This window comes from Mobula hypostoma, chromosome 19 (assembly GCF_963921235.1).
Source record: "Mobula hypostoma chromosome 19, sMobHyp1.1, whole genome shotgun sequence".
Lineage (NCBI taxonomy): Eukaryota > Metazoa > Chordata > Chondrichthyes > Myliobatiformes > Myliobatidae > Mobula > Mobula hypostoma.
In genome coordinates this window covers 60777585-60796967 of record NC_086115.1, presented here as the reverse complement: position 1 = coordinate 60796967, position 19383 = coordinate 60777585, and the positions used below count along the sequence as shown (strand labels likewise).

The window sequence follows — 19383 nt, the reverse complement described above, 5'->3', positions numbered from 1 at the left end:
GGTGGTTTGACAGTCTTCTTCTTTGGGTGCTATTGGGTTTCTTTGTTTGGAGGCTGCCTGTACTGTACGGAGATGAATCTCAAGGTTGTACATGGTTTACATACTTTGATAATAATGAAGCCTGGTAGCTACAAAGCCATGATTTATGGGTTTTGCAAGGAGATGATCTCAGCGAGAGTCAGAGGCGGGCAACATTCTGGCAGTGGAAATATTCAAGACTTAGTGATGGCATGGATGGCAGATCCTACCTAAATTGAACGTTGAACATGAGAAAGCTGTGATAAATCTTGTGCAATTTTTAACAGCACCAATTTGGGAATATTTAACTGGGATACAAACTATCCAATTAACAATCATTAATTTCAAATAAATATTGATTCTTAATGTATTTAATAAAATACGATTATCTTAGAAGTGTACAGCACAGGAAGCCACTCTTCAAAGCATCTGACATGATCCATTACTTTGTTAAATTAACAACAAACTAATACCAACTTCCACATCAATTTATATTTACTTTTGAATATAATTGAATATTTATTTAATTCATCTTTGAAAACTGCAATTCCTGCCTAAGGAAGGACCTCTACCCATTGTATTTGCCTACAGGTCTACAGCGGATGCAATCTCACTAGCTCACCATTCATCCTTCGATCACCTGGACAATTGTAATAGCTATGTCAGGCTGCTGTTTATTGATTACAGCTCAGCATTCAACACAATTATAGCCTCAGTTCTAATCGACAAGCTCCAAAACCTGGGCCTCCCTCTGCAAATGGAGCCTCAACTTCCTCATCAGGAGAGCACAGTCACTGCGGATCAGAAATAACACCTCCTCCTCACTGACAATCTCAACACTTGCACTCCTCACAGATGTGTGCTTAGCCCACTGCTCTTCTCTCTCTACACCCATAACCATGTGGCTAAGCGCAGTTCAAATGCCATCTATAATTTATCAATGACACAACTATTGTTGGCAGAATTTCAGATGATGATGAGAAAGCATACAGGTGGTGAGATAGGTCAGCTGGTTGAGCGGTCTTGCAACAACAATCTTGTACGCAATGTCACTAAGACCAAGGAATTGATTGTGGATTTCAGGAAGGGGAAGCAGCAGGAATACAAGAGCCCTCACTGTCCCAGACTGGTTTTATTCACCTCTCTCCCGACTCAAATTCAAGTTCAATTATCACTCACCCACACATGAATATAGCCAAATAAAAAAGGCATTCTTCTGGGGCCAAGGTACAAAATACATTACCAACAGCACACAACACACTACACCTAGCACAAACAGCATATAAGCTACAATTTCAGAAAAAAACATACACTCACAAAAAAGAAAAAAGAAACCTCAACCTTCACTGGTATACTGATTGTTATTAACAAAGCAACACTGCTACTTCCCATAACTTTCATGCATGCTAAACATATCAATAAGGTGACACATTGTAAGTTTTAAGAAACTTCCTCTTTTAAACTAATAACATGGATGTAGGGGAACTTTTTATTGTAACGATAAATTAAAAAGCGAAGCATCAGAATGAAAACACTGATTACCATTCTTCCCAACTGCTGTGTTCCCAGTATTCTCCATTCAAGCAATGGGAAAATAACTACATTTTGAAATAAAGTACTATAAACTTCGACAAGCTCTGTTGATTAAAAAAATTAACCTGTAAATATCCGCTGACTATAGAATATTATACTGTTAACGCACATAAAGTTGAAATTGTTTCAAAAATAGACTTGACTCGTTCATCAGCGTGGAAGAAACTCAAGCATATTAGGTCAAAGTTCCAAGAAACAATCACAAATAAATCTTAAGATTGTTTAAAATTCACAAGAAACAAAGATTCTGAATCATATACAGTATTCAACCGAGAATTCAATTGGATTTTAAGCAGCACTCCTAACACACACTGTGCTGTAGGACAAAGACCTGATAACATTCTAGCAAGTTTACACTACCTGTCAAAGGTCATGTCACACATTTTACTCAAGAATACCCAAGCTGTACAAGAGAATTTGTAAGCTTGTAAGGTTATCAATACTTTGTATTCACTCGAATACGTGTAAATTAGTTAACATGCTAAGCAATCCTTAGAAGTTATTTTAAAAAATCAATAGCGCCAGTTGAAAATTCATCATGCAGACAATATTTACAGATAGGTGATACAGCTTATACTTTAACCCACCATAGTGCAATTGCTGCCAGCAGAAATGCACTTCTTGTCCTCACACCACTGACACCCATTTGTATTTGCCGTGCAGCTGGCACAATCTGTATATTTGAAACATCCTTCATCTGAAGCCACTGCAATAAAAATTGAAAAATTAACAACGTTAAAGGGTTACCATACAAAAAGACATTTATCCAGATATCCAAGTTACTATGGAAATTGAATACTCAAGGCTGTATGGCAATTTTAGACAAAGTACAGATCATTAACATACAGTAGACATTTGGAGTCACAAATATCATCACAATGATCATAACAATATTTTCAATAACTTGATCAAGTATCATTTCTACTTTTTAATGAAATTCCTGTTTTAAAAAGGCACCAACTGTAAACCAGGAAATTATAGACCTGTGAATCTGACATCAGTTGTGGGAAAGTTATTAGAAGGTATTCTAAGGGACCGGACATATAAGTATTAGGATAGACATGGACTGATCAAGGATAGTTAGCATGGCTTTGTGCGTGGTTGGTCATGCCTAACCAATCTTATAGAGATTTTTTGAGGAAGTTACCAGGAAAATTGATGAAGGCAAGGCAATGGATATTGTCTACACGAACTTTGGTAAGGCATTTTACAAAGTCCTGCATGGGAGGCTGGTCAAGAAGGTGCAGTCACTCGGGTAGTAAGTTAGATTACACATTGGCTTTGTGGGAGAAGCCAGAGACTGGTAGTAGAGGGGTGCCACTCTGAGTAGAGGCTTGTAACTAATGGTGTGCCGCAGGAATCAATGTTGGGTCCATTGGGAACAGCTCCTTTCCAGCAGTGATAAGACTGCTGAATGGATCCTGACCCGGATCCGAGTCGTACCCTCCAAATATCCAGACCTGCCTCTCGGTTTTTTTGCACTACCTTACTTTCCATTTTTCTATTTTCTATTTATGATTTATAATTTAAATTTTTAATATTTACTAATTTTTACTATTTTTAATATTTAATATTTGTAATCTGTAATCCAGGGAGCTGGAAGCGCAGAATCAAATATCACTGTGATGATTGTATGTTCTAGTATCAATTGTTCGGCAACAATAAAGTACAAAGTATTGTTTTTTGTCATCTATATCAATGATCTGGATGATAACATGGTTAACTGGATCAGCAAATTTGTGGGTGACACCAAAATTGGAGGTGTAGTGGACAGCTAGGAAGGTAATCATGGCTTGCAGATGGGGCTGGATCAGCTGAAAAAAGGTACTGGAAATTGGCAGTTGGAATTTAATGCAGATATGTACAGGGTGTTGCACTTCAGTAGAACCAACCAGGGTACACAGTGAACGGTATGGCATTGAGGATGTGGTAAAACAAAGGGATCTTGGAATACAGATCCATAATTTGTTGAAAGTGCCATCACAGGCAGATAGGGCCATGAAGAAAGCTTTTGGCAAATTGGCCTTCATAAATCAATGCACTGAGTACAGGAGAAAGGATGTTAATATGAAGTTGTATAAGATGTTGGTGAGGTGTAATTTGGAGTATTGTGTGATGTTTTGGTCAGCAACCTAAAGGGAAGATGTAAACAAGGTTGAAAGAGTACAAAGAAAATTTACAAGGATGTTGCCAGGTCTGGAGGGCCAGAGTTATAAGGAAAGATTGAATAAGTTACCACTATATTCTTCAGATTGATAGGAGAATTGATAGCGGTATACAAAATTATGAGGGGTTCAGAGACAGTAAATGCAAGTAGGCTTTTTCCGCTGAGAATGGGTGGGACTATAACCAAAGGTCATGGGTTAAGGATGAAAGTTGAGAACCTTAAGGGGAACATGAGGGAAAACTTCTTCACTCAGAGGGCCATGAGAGTGTGGAATGAGCTGCTAGCACAAGTGGTGCATGCCAGCTCGATTTCAATGTTTAAGAGAAGTTGGACAGGTACATGGATAGTAGAGGTATGGAGTGCTATGGTCCCGGTGCGAGTTGAAGGGAGTAGGCAATTTAAATGGTTTCCGTACAGACTGGATAGGCTGAAGGGCCTGTTTCTGTGCTGTACTTCTCTATGACCCTATGCCTCAGTATTTGAGATCCTGATCCCTGTAAAGAGGAGTCATTAGTATTTCCAGCAGTTTTCATGTGAAGGAAATTAGAATAGAAAATAAAAGACTAGCACCTCACTTAGTGCTCAGAATGCACTCCCAACGATGAGATCACTAATATGATCACTGCTAAAATGGGCTACTATTGCATTAAATTTTGAGATCAGTCACTGACAGTACTGCTATGTCAGGAAGCTGATTATCGGCAACCTGGCAAAAATCCTGTGATGAATTGTCCCATGAGCAAAAAAAATCTATTGAGAAAACTAAGCAGGTCAAGCATCATCTATGGAGGTGAAGGGGTGGCCATGTTTCAGATTGAGACTTTGCATCAGTACTGAAGGGGGCAGATTATCAGAATGAGGGACGACATAGGGGCTGGTAAGTGATAGGTCAAATCAGATGAGGAGGCTATGATGGGCAGATGAAGGGGAAAGTTGCAACAACTTCCCGTTGGTAAGGTGTGGGGAAGATTCCTGTTGACACTGATGTGGGGTGGGCAGGGGTGAGTTGCTCAGATGTGGAGCTCAGAGCTACACCCTGGCCTCAGGTTATTGGCATCTCCTCCATATGTTGACAGACTTCCCAGATCCACAAATTTGGACATGATAGAAGTTGCTGTTAACACCCTCCGTAACTGCACTTTGACGATTGATTCAAGTATTTCATCATCATGTGGAGCTGGTACTGCTCGCCCTGTTTACCATCAATGCTCATGTACGGCTTCTCCGCACCGAGCTATGGGCCATTTCATTACTTAGACAAGACCAGCAGACAGCAGGACTTGCACCAGGTTCCAATAGAGCAGCAGGCAGCCCAAGTCAGCGCCTTTGTGTTGTAATGTACAGGTGAATGGGGGGCGGGGAGGGCAACTATGGATCTATTAGAACGTTTAGACTTTCAGACAAGATTGCTGCTATGAATTGGCACTCCATGACGTAACGTTAAACAAAGCACCAACATAGAAAACAAGTTAATATACATGCTCTGGCATTGGAGAGGGTCCAGAGGAGGTTCACAAGAATGATTCTGAGAATGAAATGTTTAATGTATGAGGAGCCTTTGATAGCTCTGCCCCTGTACTTGCTGGAGTTTAGTAGGGGGATCTCACTGAAACCTAACAATATTGAAAGGCCTAAGTAGAGTGGATGTGGAGAGGATGTTTCCTACAGTGGGTGAACCTAGAACCAAAGGGTACAGGCTCATAATAGGGGGTCAAGCCTTTAGAACAGATGAGAAGAAATGTCTTTTGCCAGAGGATGGTGAATCTGTGAAATTCATTATGTACATTTAAAATGGAGGTTGACAGGTTCTTGATCAGTCAAGGCATCAAAGATTACTGGGAGAAGGCAGGAGGGTGGCGTTAAGAGGGATAATAAAGCAGCCTTGATGGAATGGTGGAGCAGACTCAATGGGCTGAATTGCATTATTCTGCTCCTATGTCTTATGGTCTTATATATTTGCAACGTGCACACTTATTCTAATATTGCTAAATGACAATTATTTAAAGATCTGCATATTGTTTCTATGTACTGGAAAATACAGTGTTCTGTTAATGTTAACTGTAGATTAAGTAGTAAGCAGGTCTCTGAACGATCCCAATCCATTCTTTATTACTGTATCTACAATTTTAACGAATGAATCATTTCTCTCTACTCACACTTATCCCTTCTCTTACAGTGCTCAAATGGCAATGGAAATGAAACTGTTCCTTCCCTTGTGCTTTTTCTGCTCTCAAACCAGGGCAAAAGGTACATAACAGTCCTAGAACTTCTTCCGAAGAAGCTGAATGTCAAGTTCAGAAATAAGCTTCCCCATCACCAAAAAGAAAATAAAATACTTGGAATGTTTTTTTTTTATTGTGGCTATTGTTGTAACATATAAAACAGAGCAATCAAATTCCAAACCTTAACATCCCATGAGTTTAGAAAAATAGTGGGCAATGGGTAACCCTAGGTAATTTCTAAAGTAAGTGCAGGTTCAGCACAACATTGTGGGCTGAAGGGCCTGTATTGTGCTGCAGGTTTTCTATGTTTCTGTGAGTTTGAGCATTATAATGATATTAGATTAGATTAAACATTATTGTCATTGTGCTGAATACAGATACAAAGTCAATGAAATGCAATTAGCACCTGACCAGAAGTGCAAAAGAATAGTATTATTTACAAAATAACTGCATATAAAAAGTGCTACAGCATACAAATATAAAACTACTGAGACAGTTCAATATGAATGCAATACTGCTTAGCGCTGTGATGTGAGGTTCAGCAGGGTGACACCCTCAGGGAAGAAGCTCTTCCTCAATCTGCTGCTGCAGGAGCAGAGGTTCCTGTAGCGCCTACCGGATGGGAGGAGAGTAAAAAGTCTATGGTTAGGGTGAGATGCATCCTTGATAATGCTTTTCGCCCTGCCCAGACAGCGATGAATGTTGGCTAGAACACAAAGTGAACTCCCATATTCTTTGCCAAGTTGATGGCATGGGACCTTTTATAGGCAACAGAAAACATTGGTAAGACTCATCTTAATAACTACCTGGTGTGGGCATGTGGACAAGTGGATAAGATATTCGACTAGCGATCTGAAGGTTGTGAGTTCGAGCCCCAGCCGAGGCAGCATGTTGTGTCTTTGAGCAAGGCACTTAATCACACAGTGCTCTACAATGACACTGGTGCCAAGCTATATGGGTCCTACTGCCCTTTTCTTGGATAACATCAGTGTCATGGAGAGGAGAGACTTGCAGATTGGGCAACTGCTGGTCTTCCATACAACTTTGCCCAGGCCTGCGCCCTGGAGAGTGAAGACTTTCCAGGCGCAAATCCATGATCTCGCAAGGCTAATGGATGCCTTTATATATAATAACTACCTGGAAGAGGCTATTTTGCTATGATTTTAATACTTTTAGTGAATTATATCAGTTGATGTTTTCTTGGGCCCAAGTCCCCTACATTTGAGTAAGATCACCCCTCATTCATCTGAACTCCAAAGAAAACATACACAAGCTCCCTAGTCTCTCTTGATAGGACAACCTTCTCACTCCAGGAATTATCCTGATGAATTCCCTTTGGGATACTTCCATTGCTCCGTCATTAATGAACCTCACCATCTAGGACATACCTTCTTCTCACTATTATGATCAAGGTGAAGGTACAGAAGCCTGAAAACACTCATTCAATGTTTTAGGAACTGCATGTTCCCCTCAGCCATCACATTTCTGAACAGTCCCTGGAACCATGGACACTACTTCACTATTCCTCTTTTGCACAACTTAACTCATTACTTATTGTAACTTAATAGTTATGTTTTATGATTTGCACTATACTGCTGCTACAGAACAAATTCCACAATGTACATCAGTGACAATAAAACATCCTGATTCCTTGCTTTAGTAAGTGCACAATATTCAATTTTATGTAAAACATTCTTACAGTTAGAAAGATACAAGTTTGTGATTGGATGTATCCAAGAGACTGGCTCAGCATTTACCAGCATAAATTGATACCACATTAATCCTCTGGAGTATTAAGACAGGATGAGAAAAGGACATTCAAAAGAGCAAAAGTCAAAAAAAAGCATAAAATCTTCCCAAATTAGTTATATAAAAACCTATTAAGATATCTAGGCTTCCAAAATTATTTAAGAGTGTTTCAACACCACTTAACCTACAAACTAAAACTGCATTGGTATAGATTTCACTTCAATACAAAGAAGTAGACATTCAATTCAAAACAGTTTCAGAATTTTAAAAGCTTTCAGAGTTGATAATACTGTGAAGTCTTTCTTTTCCACAAATTCCCACCCTTGGCAGCTGATTTTGCTTTCCTTTTGATTAATCCATTACCAAATTCTGAAAAGAACAAAAAATTCAGCAGCAAACTTTCTAGAAATTTAAATAAAATATTTTAAGCATTAATTAATGAGCAAATGAATTAACATTTAGAAACACTTAAAGGATTGACGGTGGATATGCAATGGCAAGCATTTAAAGGTTGCATGGATGAACTACAACAATTGTTCATCCCAGTTTGGCAAAAGAATAAATCAAGGAAGGTAGTGCACCCGTGGCTGACAAGAGAAATTAGGGATAGTATCAATTCCAAAGAAGTAGCATACAAATTAGCCAGAGAAAGTGGCTCACCTGAGGACTGGGAGAAATTCAGAGTTCAGCAGAGGAGGACAAAGGGCTTAATTAGGAAGGGGAAAAAAGATTATGAGAGAAAACTGGCAGGGAACATAAAAACAGACTGTAAAAGCTTTTATAGATATGTAAAAAGGAAAAGACTGGTAAAGACAAATGTAGGTCCCCTGCAGACAGAAACAGGTGAATTGATTATGGGGAGCAAGGACATGCCAGACCAATTGAATAATTACTTTGGTTCTGTCTTCACTAAGGAGGACATAAATAATCTTCCACAAATAGTAAGGGACAGAGGGTCCAGTGAGATGGAGGAACTGAGTGAAATACATGTTAGTAGGGATGTGGTGTTAGGTAAATTGAAGGGATTGAAGGCAGATAAATCCCCAGGGCCAGATGGTCTGCATCCTAGAGTGCTTAAGGAAGTAGCCCAAGAAATAGTGGATGCATTAGTGATAATTTTTCAAAACTCGTTAGATTCTGGACTAGTTCCTGAGGATTGGAGGGTGGCTAATGTAACCCCACTTTTTAAAAAAGGAGGGAGAGAGAACCGGGGAATTATAGACCGGTTAGCCTAACGTCGGTGGTGGGGAAACTGCTGGAGTCAGTTATCAAGGATGTGATAACAGCACATTTGGAAAGCGGTGAAATGATCGGACAAAGTCAGCATGGATTTGTGAAAGGAAAATCATGTCTGACGAATCTCATAGAATTTTTTGAGGATGTAACTAGTAGAGTGGATAGGGGAGAACCAGTGGATGTGGTATATTTGGATTTTCAAAAGGCTTTTGACAAGGTCCCACACAGGAGATTACTGTGCAAACTTAAAGCACACGGTACTGGGGGTAAGGTATTGGTGTGGGTGGAGAATTGGTTAGCAGACAGGAAGCAAAGAGTGGGAATAAACGGGACCTTTTCAGAATGGCAGGCGGTGACTAGTGGGGTACCGCAAGGCTCAGTGCTGGGACCCCAGTTGTTTACAATATATATTAATGACTTGGATGAGGGAATTAAATGCAGCATCTCCAAGTTTGCGGATGACACAAAGCTGGGTGGCAGTGTTAGCAGTGAGGAGGATGCTAAGAGGATGCAGGGTGACTTGGATAGGTTGGGTGAGTGGGCAAACTCATGGCAGATGCAATTTAATGTGGATAAATGTGAAGTTATCCACTTTGGTGGCAAAAATAGGAAAACAGATTATTATCTGAATGGTGGCCGAATAGGAAAAGGGGAGGTGCAACGAGACCTGGGTGTCATTATACACCAGTCATTGAAAGTGGGCATGCAGGTACAGCAGGTGGTGAAAAAGGCGAATGGTATGCTGGCATTTATAGCGAGAGGATTCGAGTACAGGAGCAGGGACGTACTACTGCAGTTGTACAAGACCTTGGTGAGACCACACCTGGAGTATTGTGTGCAGTTTTGGTCCCCTAATCTGAGGAAAGACATCTTTGCCATAGAGGGAGTACAAAGAAGGTTCACCAGATTGATTCCTGGGATGGCAGGACTTTCATATGAAGAAAGACTGGATGAACTGGGCTTGTACTCGTTGGAATTTAGAAGATTGAGGGGGGATCTGATTGAAACGTATAAGATCCTAAAGGGATTGGACAGGCTAGATGCAGGAAGATTGTTCCCGATGTTGGGGAAGTCCAGAACGAGGGGTCACAGTTTGAGGATAGAGGGGAAGCCTTTTAGGACCGAGATTAGGAAAAACTTCTTCACACAGAGAGTGGTGAATCTGTGGAATTCTCTACCACAGGAAACTGTTGAGGCCAGTTCATTGGCTATGTTTAAGAGGGAGTTAGATATGGCCCTTGTGGCTACGGGGGTCAGAGGGTATGGAGGGAAGGCTGGGGCGGGGTTCTGAGTTGGATGATCAGCCATGATCATAATAAATGGCGGTGCAGGTTCGAAGGGCCGAATGGCCTACTCCTGCACCTATTTTCTATGTTTCTAAGTATTAGGACTATAACTGGTTCTCTGGTGCTTGGGCTCCAGAAAGAAGCAGATTTTAATTTTAATGTCTCTGTGCAATAGTGTGTCAAATATCACAGACAAAAATTAAAACAGAACACAAGACATTATTCTGTTACAATTATTGTGGTTTTTGTTACACATTTTTGAGTCAGAAAATTGAAAACCGCTCAAAAACATAAAATTGGGGCTGATTAAATGTAACCACAAGGTTAATTCTAAAATTAATAGTAATTCAAAGTACATGATCAACCAATCACCTTTTCAAGTTACCCACAGTTTATATATAGTGCTCACTGTTGTTTCAAGCATTTAGGCTTAGAGATACCAGAAATGGCCAGTAAGAAAAATGGATCGATTTCAGTACTTCAAGGAAGTTAAGAACTACGAAGAATTTGAAGGTATCAACTATCATCTTGAATGTTGTAATGAAAATGAAGATTTGGAGGATGCAATCATCGAAAGCATTGTATGAAGACAGTATTATCCACACCAAGTGTCTGCACCAATTTTATTCATTTGTAGTCAATCAAAAGAATATCACTGAGTGTTGGTTGTCCATTGTATCCAACAATGACAGTGAAGCCCTATGCAGAAGTTTTTAAAGTGGAAAAGCCATTGCAGTAAAACAGTTCCAATCTCTTGAACTCCAAGTTCCCAGGTCCAGTGGTACAAGTAGTCATCACAAACTGAGGTGCTCCTTGGTTGCAGTCAATAACCATGACTTCTGTGCCTTATCAAGCCTTTCGCTCTCTACCCAATCTGCCACAGCTGACTTCACAGTTATGTGCCTAATTCACCGGGGTATGAGGTCTGCCAGCTACTCTCACTTGGTGTACCGGGATATGGCCTATGTCACATACAGATAGCTACTTGGAGCCTCAGGTGAAAACTGAATATCCAGTGGGGACCAAAGGTAAATGAGCTATCCCAAATTGGACAAAGCCCCCTTGACAGAGGTGCTACCCCTCCCTGGACACCCCATATATGTCAGCATACACTAGATGAATTCCTCCATTGATAACTATGAGGAATGTAGGAACAAATATACAGTTTAATAGTATTGTAGTAGCATTACAAGTGTTATAACTGTTATATCATATATCGACTGTTATATCGACTTCTCTAACTTCCGCTAATACCCCACCTCCCCCTTGTACCCCATCCGTTATTTATTTTTATACACACATTCTTTCTCTCACTCTCCTTTTTCTCCCTCTGTCCCTCTGAATATACCCCTTGCCCATCCTCTGGGTTTCCCCCCCACACTGACTTTCTCCCCGGACCTCCTGTTCCATGATCCTCTCATATCCCCTTTGCCAATCACCTGTCCAGCTCTTGGCTCCATCCCTCCCCCTCCTGTCTTCTCCTATCATTTTGGATCTCCCCCTCCCCCTCCCACTTTCAAATCTCTTACTAACTCTTCCTTCAGTTAGTCCTGACAAAGGGTCTCGGCCTGAAACGTCGACTGTACCTCTTCCTAGAGATGCTGCCTGGCCTGCTGCGTTCACCAGCAACTTTGATGTGTGTTGCTTGAATTTCCAACATCTGCAGAATTCCTGTTGTAAGTGTTATAACTGTTATTTATACTCCTTCCTAGCGTGTCGCACCAGTCAGCCATTCTTGTCTGTCACGTGGTGTCAGGACTGGTCTCCTTTCGGATTAACCGGGTCACGATATTAACATTCCTGACTCGACCCTTGTTTTTTACGAGACTGAGTGGCTAGCTTGACGCTCAACCCGGCACGGATGGAAAGCGTGCTCGGGGGGTGGCCCGACTTGGATTCGGACTTGGGAGTCTTCGCTCCAAAGTCTAGCACTGTTACTCAGTTAAATGGGAGTTGATCTTTACACTTCTTTAACTATTTCCGTTTCTTTTAAATTTTGGCTAATTGGGGGAGCCACGTAATTGGACCAAAATGTACAGGTCCCCGTGTATCCCAATTAACTATATTTAGTAATTTGTGGAAAGTAATCCCACTGATGACAAAAGAAATCCAAATTATTCGTCCTGTTTTCCATTGCAACTTTTGTCCACTCTTCATTTATTCATTTAAAAATGTGGATGTCACAATACCTCTTTTCTGAACTCCATACTCTTCATACATCAATGGTTTCATCCTAAATATCAACTCTGTGAACCTACTTTGGGAGTATATAATTTTATGAATATAATAATACCATCATCCAGAATTGTTTGAAGTTGAATGATCTTGCCTGGTGTCTCAGGGATGGGTGTGCCTGCACCTGCATCACTCATCACACCTGACACTCCTCTGCCACCCCTCTTGCAGCATTCCACCCTCACTATTCCCGACATCCTTCACTCCTACCAGATTTACAAACTCTCTCTCCCTCCTAGTTGACAAATACAGTACTGTGCAAAAGTCTTTGGCACCCTGGCTATATACATGTGCCTCTGACTTTTACACAATACAGTGAATATATATTAAAAAAATAAATAAGTAGTACAAAAAGAAAGGAAAAAACAGCAATAAGGTAGAATTCATGGATTCACAGAAATCTGATGGGGGAAGAGAAGAAGCTGTTCGTGAAATGTTGAGTGCATGTCTTCAAGCTCTTGTACCTCCTCCTTTACAGTGTCAATGAGAAGAGGGCATGACCTGGGTGATGGAGGTCCTTAATGATGGATGCCGCCTCTTTCAGGTAACATCTTTTGAAAGTGTCCTGGATGCCGGGGAGGCTAGTGCCCATGATGGAGCTGGCTAAGTTAACAAATATCTCAGCTTGTTCTGATCCTTTGCAAGGGCCCCTCCATACCAGATGGTGAAGCAACCAGTTGGATTGCTCTCCACCGTACATCTGTAGAAATTTGCAGGAGTCTTTGGTGGCATATCAAATCTCCTCAAAATCCTAATGAAATATAGCCACTGTCATGCCTTTTTTGTATTGCATCAATATGTTGGGCCCAGGATTGATTGTCAGAGATGCTGACATCCAGGAGCTTGAAATTGCTCACCCTTTCCACTTCTGATGTCTTGACGAGGACTGATGAATGTTCCCCCGACTTCCCTTCCCAAAAGTCCATAACCAGTGATGTTACTGATGTACCAACAATAGTTTTGTCATCAGCAAATTTATAGATGGCATTTGAACTGTGCCTAGCCACATATGCATGGATGCAGAGAGAGTAGAGCAGTGGGCTAAGCACACGTCCCTGAGATGCACTATTCATGATTGCCATCGAGGAGGAGTTGTTATTTACGATCTGCACAGCCTGTGGTCTCCCAGTGAGAAATTCAAGTATCCAGTTGCAGAAGGAGGTACAGAAGACCAGGTTTTGGAGCTTCTTGCTTGTTGATTAGAACTGACATTGGCCCATAAGTTAAAACTTAAGTATTTTTTAGGACGAGTCAAATAATTTGTGAAACTTATATTTCCTGACACATTTAGAAACAACATGAACAAAAAAAATATAGATATGTTATGGAAGAGCATCACTAGTACAGTGAATCTATCTACATCTTGATTTCAACTTGTTTGCCCAATTTGCTTCCTTGAGTGCTGATGGAAATGGCAAACAGCAATATTTGGATGCTATAAAATAAAATAAGAACTCTGGCTCTAATTTTCTACAAAGCAATCATTGCATTGGAATGATTTGATACATCTACCTACCCTTTGTTCCATGTAGAAATAGCGAATCTAATTTAAAACATTCAGACAGCTTTCCTATAACCAATAGCCTGCTTTCCTGTTTCCTGTAGGATCTAATGTACATGTTGTGATGGTCACTAATTAAACCCTAAGGCTTAGATCTATCTAAAACCACAAGATATACAGAACAGCCCTCATAAAATGTGTCCATCTGTTTGACATTTGTCAACATCCAGATATGTTTTAAGGAAATGACAATCAGTTTTTCCTGAGATAATGGAATTCTTGAATTTCTGTCTCTGTTGAGGAATTATTTTTGTTAGATTTCTGCAATATAGAATATATGACACATAATGAATCAAAATCATGCCATGTTCTCTTGCAGTGAAAGCAGACCTCCAACGTGATTTATGTCACTGGTTCAAAGCAATGATTTTCAGATTGCAGCTATTTATAAACTTAATTTGAGAGTTACAATCCTACAGTATGGAAACCGGCCCTTAAACCCAACATGTCCAAGTTGACTGTGTTGCTCAGCAAACTAGTCCCATCTGTCCATGTTCGGCCCATAGCCCTCTAAAACTCTCCTATCCATGTACTTATATGACTGTGTATACATGTTGCTTATGCGCCTCTATTTCCAGCAGCGCATCACACATAAGTACCACCCTTTGTAAGAAAAAGGTACCCCTGCTTTCCTTTCAAATCTCATGCCTCTAATTTCTAAACCTATGCTCTCTTGTTCCTGTAAAAAAAAAATCCTTTGAATAAAAACATGATTTCATTCTAGGAAAATACAAAGCAAGTCTCAAAATGGTTGGTTCTCCAGAGTAAAGAAAGCAATTCTAACCCACAATGGCTGCAGGCTAATTAGCCTCACACTGGACCAGTTACCTTTCCCAAAGGCAAATCATGCAACTGCAACATACAAATCACACATAACAAGACTGCTCTGTTTCTTTAAGGCCATATTTCTCCTAATGTTGAACTCTGGAAAGAGAGTCAAATGAAACATAGCAAATAAGAAGCAACTTGTCATCAGTCCACTCGAATATCACACAAAGATCTAGCAGCATTTGCAAAAGGAAATGGCCAATGGATGACATCCTTAAAGTCAACTGTCCATTTCCCTCCATTGATGTTCCTGACTTGCTGAGTTCCTCCAGCAGTTTGATTTTGCCCCCAGTTCTAGCATCTATACTCACTTGTCTCTCACAGGTAGCCAAATAGCCAATTATAAACCATGCAGATTTGCAAATTGTTAAGAACTTCAGTTTTTGCAAACTAGATTTCCCTAAATTCCACTGCATAAATGCATCACTTGGCCATAGAAAGAAAAAAATAAATTAGATGCCCAACCTGTACTAAGGCAGTTGCATTATTAACATTCGAACAGTTGTGACACTTAGACAGTTGGCAACAGCACTGTTAAGTTAGAAATACAATGAGAAAACTAAAATAGAACATGGGGGAAAGAGAGAATGAAGAATAGTTTTATCACTCAGATCAATAATCAGCTTTCAGAAGAAAGTTTTGTTCTTTGAATAAAAATTGCTATTGTTTTAATGCAAAGATTAATGACAATTGGGCATGACAATTAAAGGCTTCAGACTACTTTGTTCAAGGCTTAGAAAATATTGGTACGATTTATTCCTGAGATATTCATCCTCTTCACCACTTGGAGCTGTGCTACTGCCAACGATCACAACATATGAAATCTTCACTTAATCTTCACTGCCTCCTTATGCTAACATGTTCTTTAGCAGAAGCACTTGACAGAAAATTGCTAGAACTTAGTTCTAGAAAATAAAACCCAAAAATATAGCCATATACAAACAGTCCTCAGTAACACACAGATTCCATTACTGAGAACGATCCATAACCTGATTTCTCCATAATTCAGAAAGGTCTATTTTCTATGGCAACTATAAGTCCTACAGGGTCTAGTGAAACAATATGGGTTAGAATCACTCTACATACACTTGCTGCAATTGTTTCATTTCACAGAATAATCACCTTAACACTACCTATTATTAATATCTAGGCAAGGATTAGCATGGCCACATTTCCAAATGTCAAGCCATTTGTTACTCTGGGAAGCTTTATATTCACTGCCAATAGATGCTCCTCCAATTTCATTGGCATAAATATTTGAATATTTGTATAATTGCCATAAATATTGGTAAAAAGGTTCAAGGAATAATTTAGTTTCAGCTATTACTATGTTTTATCAGTACTTACAGGCTTTGAAGGAGCATTTTACTTCCTGGAAACTACCATTGCTCTGTCCATGTTCCCATGGAGTACAGTGATGTTTCTGCCACAAACATCTGATGCCCGGGCCAGCAGTTATGCAGAGCTCTTCGCTGAAAGCCTCACAGTTTGGAGGCTTGTATACAAGCACATCATTCAAAAGCATACTGGAGAAGCCACCAAACACGTACATTGACCTAGAAGAAAAGAAGTATTAGCTTCTTTTACTTTGGTGACACATTTTAGTGATTTTATCCAATGTAGACAAAGTTATGAAACAAGATGGCAACTTCAATCAGTAATCTGATTGCAAGTATATCCATATTTCTTCTACTCCACCAGTTATACTTTGAATCAGAGAGGAAAAAAAAATCAACATCCAACAACAAATAAGGAATTATTTTAAAATCAAGTGTTTCAATACTGATTGAATGTTCTAAAGGTTTGAAGTGGATACTTCCATAGCGTTTCAAGTGGAGATCAAATACAATAATCACATGGGAGTGAAAACAGGATTAACCCTAATGAATGGGTCCCGCTGAAGGGTCTCGGATCGAAATGTCGACTGTACTTTTTTTCCATATATGCTGCCTGGCCTGCTGAGTTCCTCCAGCATTTTGTGCATGTTGCTCGGATTTCCAGCACCTGCAGATTTTCTTGTCTATACAAAAATTTACTTTTTTTTAACTGAGGTCCCTCTTTGCAAATTAATGGTCTGTTAATGGTTCCTTCACATTTCACTTTTACTAACAATTTAAACAAGGTTTTAAAAAAATCATTAATGACTGCCTGAGGAAAAAGAGTTAAGCAGAGACAGTGATAGACTTACCCATTGCTGACGACTGCTGAATGCCCAAACCTATTGAGATCACGATGCAAGTTGGGCTTTGGAAGAACATTCCATTCATCGCAAGCTAGATAAACAGAGTAACAATTATACTGGTAGCTACTGTAATGCTTAAAAGGTGAATGGCAAATTAATTTGCAATTAGCAAAATACTTGTCAAATCATTACTTGCTTGCAATTTAAAATAGAAAGAAATAGACTGATTAAAATGTTAACAAGGTGAAAGAGCAGATGGAACAAAAGATACAGTCATTTGTTAAAACGCAAAATACCCTTGCAGTGCAATGCAACCTGAAGCAGAGTGGCGTCAGAGGTGAAGATTATATATACCATACAACACACACAAAATGCTGGAGGAACTCAACAGGACCTGCCAAAGGGTATCAGCCCGAAACGTTGACTGTACTTTTTCCATGGATACTGCCTGACCTGCTGAGTTCCTGCAGCATTTTGTGTTTGTAGCTTGGATTTCCAGCATCGGCAGATTTTCTCGTTTGCTATCTATACAATATTCTCTTTTGCTCTTTTACCTAATAAAGTGGCCACTGAGTGTATTTCTGTATGTCCGTGGTCCTCCGCAGCTGCAGCATATCCACTTCAAAGTTCAACATGTTGTTTGTTCAGAGATGCTCTTCTGCACACCACTACTGTAACACGCGGTTATTTGAGTTACTGTAGTGTTCCTGTCAGCTTGAACTAGTCTGGCCATTCTCCTCTGATCTTTCACTTTAACAAGGTATTTTCGCCCACAAAACTGCCACTCACTGGATTTATTTTTTGTTTTTCTATAAACTCTAGTGACTGATTTGTGTGAAAATACCAGATGCACAAAATCACTTAGATTACAATACTTCCCCATTCTAATGTTTGGTCTGAACAACAAATTAACCTTGTCTGTATACTTTTATGCACTGAGTTGCTGCCACATGATAGGCTGATTAGGTATTTGTACTAACAAGCAAGTGTACAGGTGTATCTAAGGAAGAGGCCTGTGAGTGTATATCATACAGCTTGTTATAATCTCAACATCACTAAGAATGTAACAGAACAAAGATGGGCATGCCTTAAGTTGATAATGAAGACAGTATATGTTTATGGAAGACTCTCACCAATTTCAACTGTAGGTTTTATATAATATAATTTTGCTTCAAAACATATTAACTTCTAATATATTTGGCATAAGACATCTCTATCTTATGTGCCCGTTGTCTCAGAGACCTATCTCAGAACATCTTTCAAGAAAGTGAACCCCGGCAAGGCCCCAAAGATGTACCAGGTGGTTACAGAAAATGCATGTTGACCAACTCTTTGGAGTTTTCAAGGGCATCTTCAACCTCTGAATGCTGCAATCTCCTGCTTCAAAAAGGCATCAATCATATCAGTGCCCAAGAACAACACGGTGAGTTGCTTCAACGATGATTGCCTAGTAGCACTCACATCTACTGCAATGAAGTGCTTTGACAGGTTGCTCATAACTAGAATTAACTCCAGCCTGAGGAAGGACCAGGACCCTCTGCAGTTTTCTGACTGCTACAACAGGTCTCTGACAGGCACAATCTCACTAACTCTCCACTTATCTTGACAACAGTGATACATACATCAGGCTACTACTTATTGATTACAATTCAGCGTCCAACACCATCATCTCCTCACTACGTCAACAATCTTCACACTGGGCCTCTGCATCTCCCTCTATGGCTGGGTTCTTAACTTCCTCCTTGGGAGACTACTGTCAGTGTAAAACCATAATAACATCTCCTCTTCACTGACAATCAACACTTGTGCACCTCAAGGATGCATAATTATCCAACTGCTCTCCTCTTTCTACAATCATGCCTATGTAGCTAGCTACAGTTCGATGAATTCATTGTTGGCAATTCTTTTAATCTTAAAATAAGTTATGGGAGAGAAGTTTTCCAAAGATATCCAGATTTTAGTTAACATTTATTCTTTTCATATGGCATAATCTTCATTTCAAGTTCAAATCCCAGTTTAATTGTCACTCAACCATCCATGAACACAGCAATGTAAAACAGCGTTACTCCAGGGCCAAGGTGCAAAACAGTCATACATAGCACATGGCACATACAGCACTTGTAAGGTAGTAATCATCTTCAAGATAACAAGCATACATGAGATTGCAGTAAAATACAGCCACACAAAAAATAAAACCGAAGTCCCTGAGTCCATGAATGTTGCAGCAGTCTGCAGTTGAACACAATACAGATTGTCTTCTGCCAAGCAAATACTGGGGGACAGCACCACCTCGAACATGGTTACCG

At 39.9% G+C, this 19383-nt stretch overlaps 1 protein-coding gene across 9 annotated transcripts in view; it reads right to left on the bottom strand.

Moving 5' to 3' along the window:
• Window positions 1-19383, bottom strand: part of atrnl1b (attractin-like 1b) — a 1086143-nt gene that overhangs the window by 838372 nt on the left and 228388 nt on the right. For 8 of the 9 annotated variants that reach the window (XM_063072023.1, XM_063072026.1, XM_063072024.1 and 5 more), the window contains 3 exons: window positions 17084-17168; window positions 16243-16451; window positions 2199-2317 (listed from right to left, as the gene is read on the bottom strand). In XM_063072023.1, the coding sequence (XP_062928093.1) occupies window positions 2199-2317; window positions 16243-16451; window positions 17084-17168 (413 nt within the window). The remainder of the gene's footprint in view (window positions 1-2198; window positions 2318-16242; window positions 16452-17083; window positions 17169-19383) is intronic. The other variant, XR_010021036.1, reaches the window with a different exon arrangement.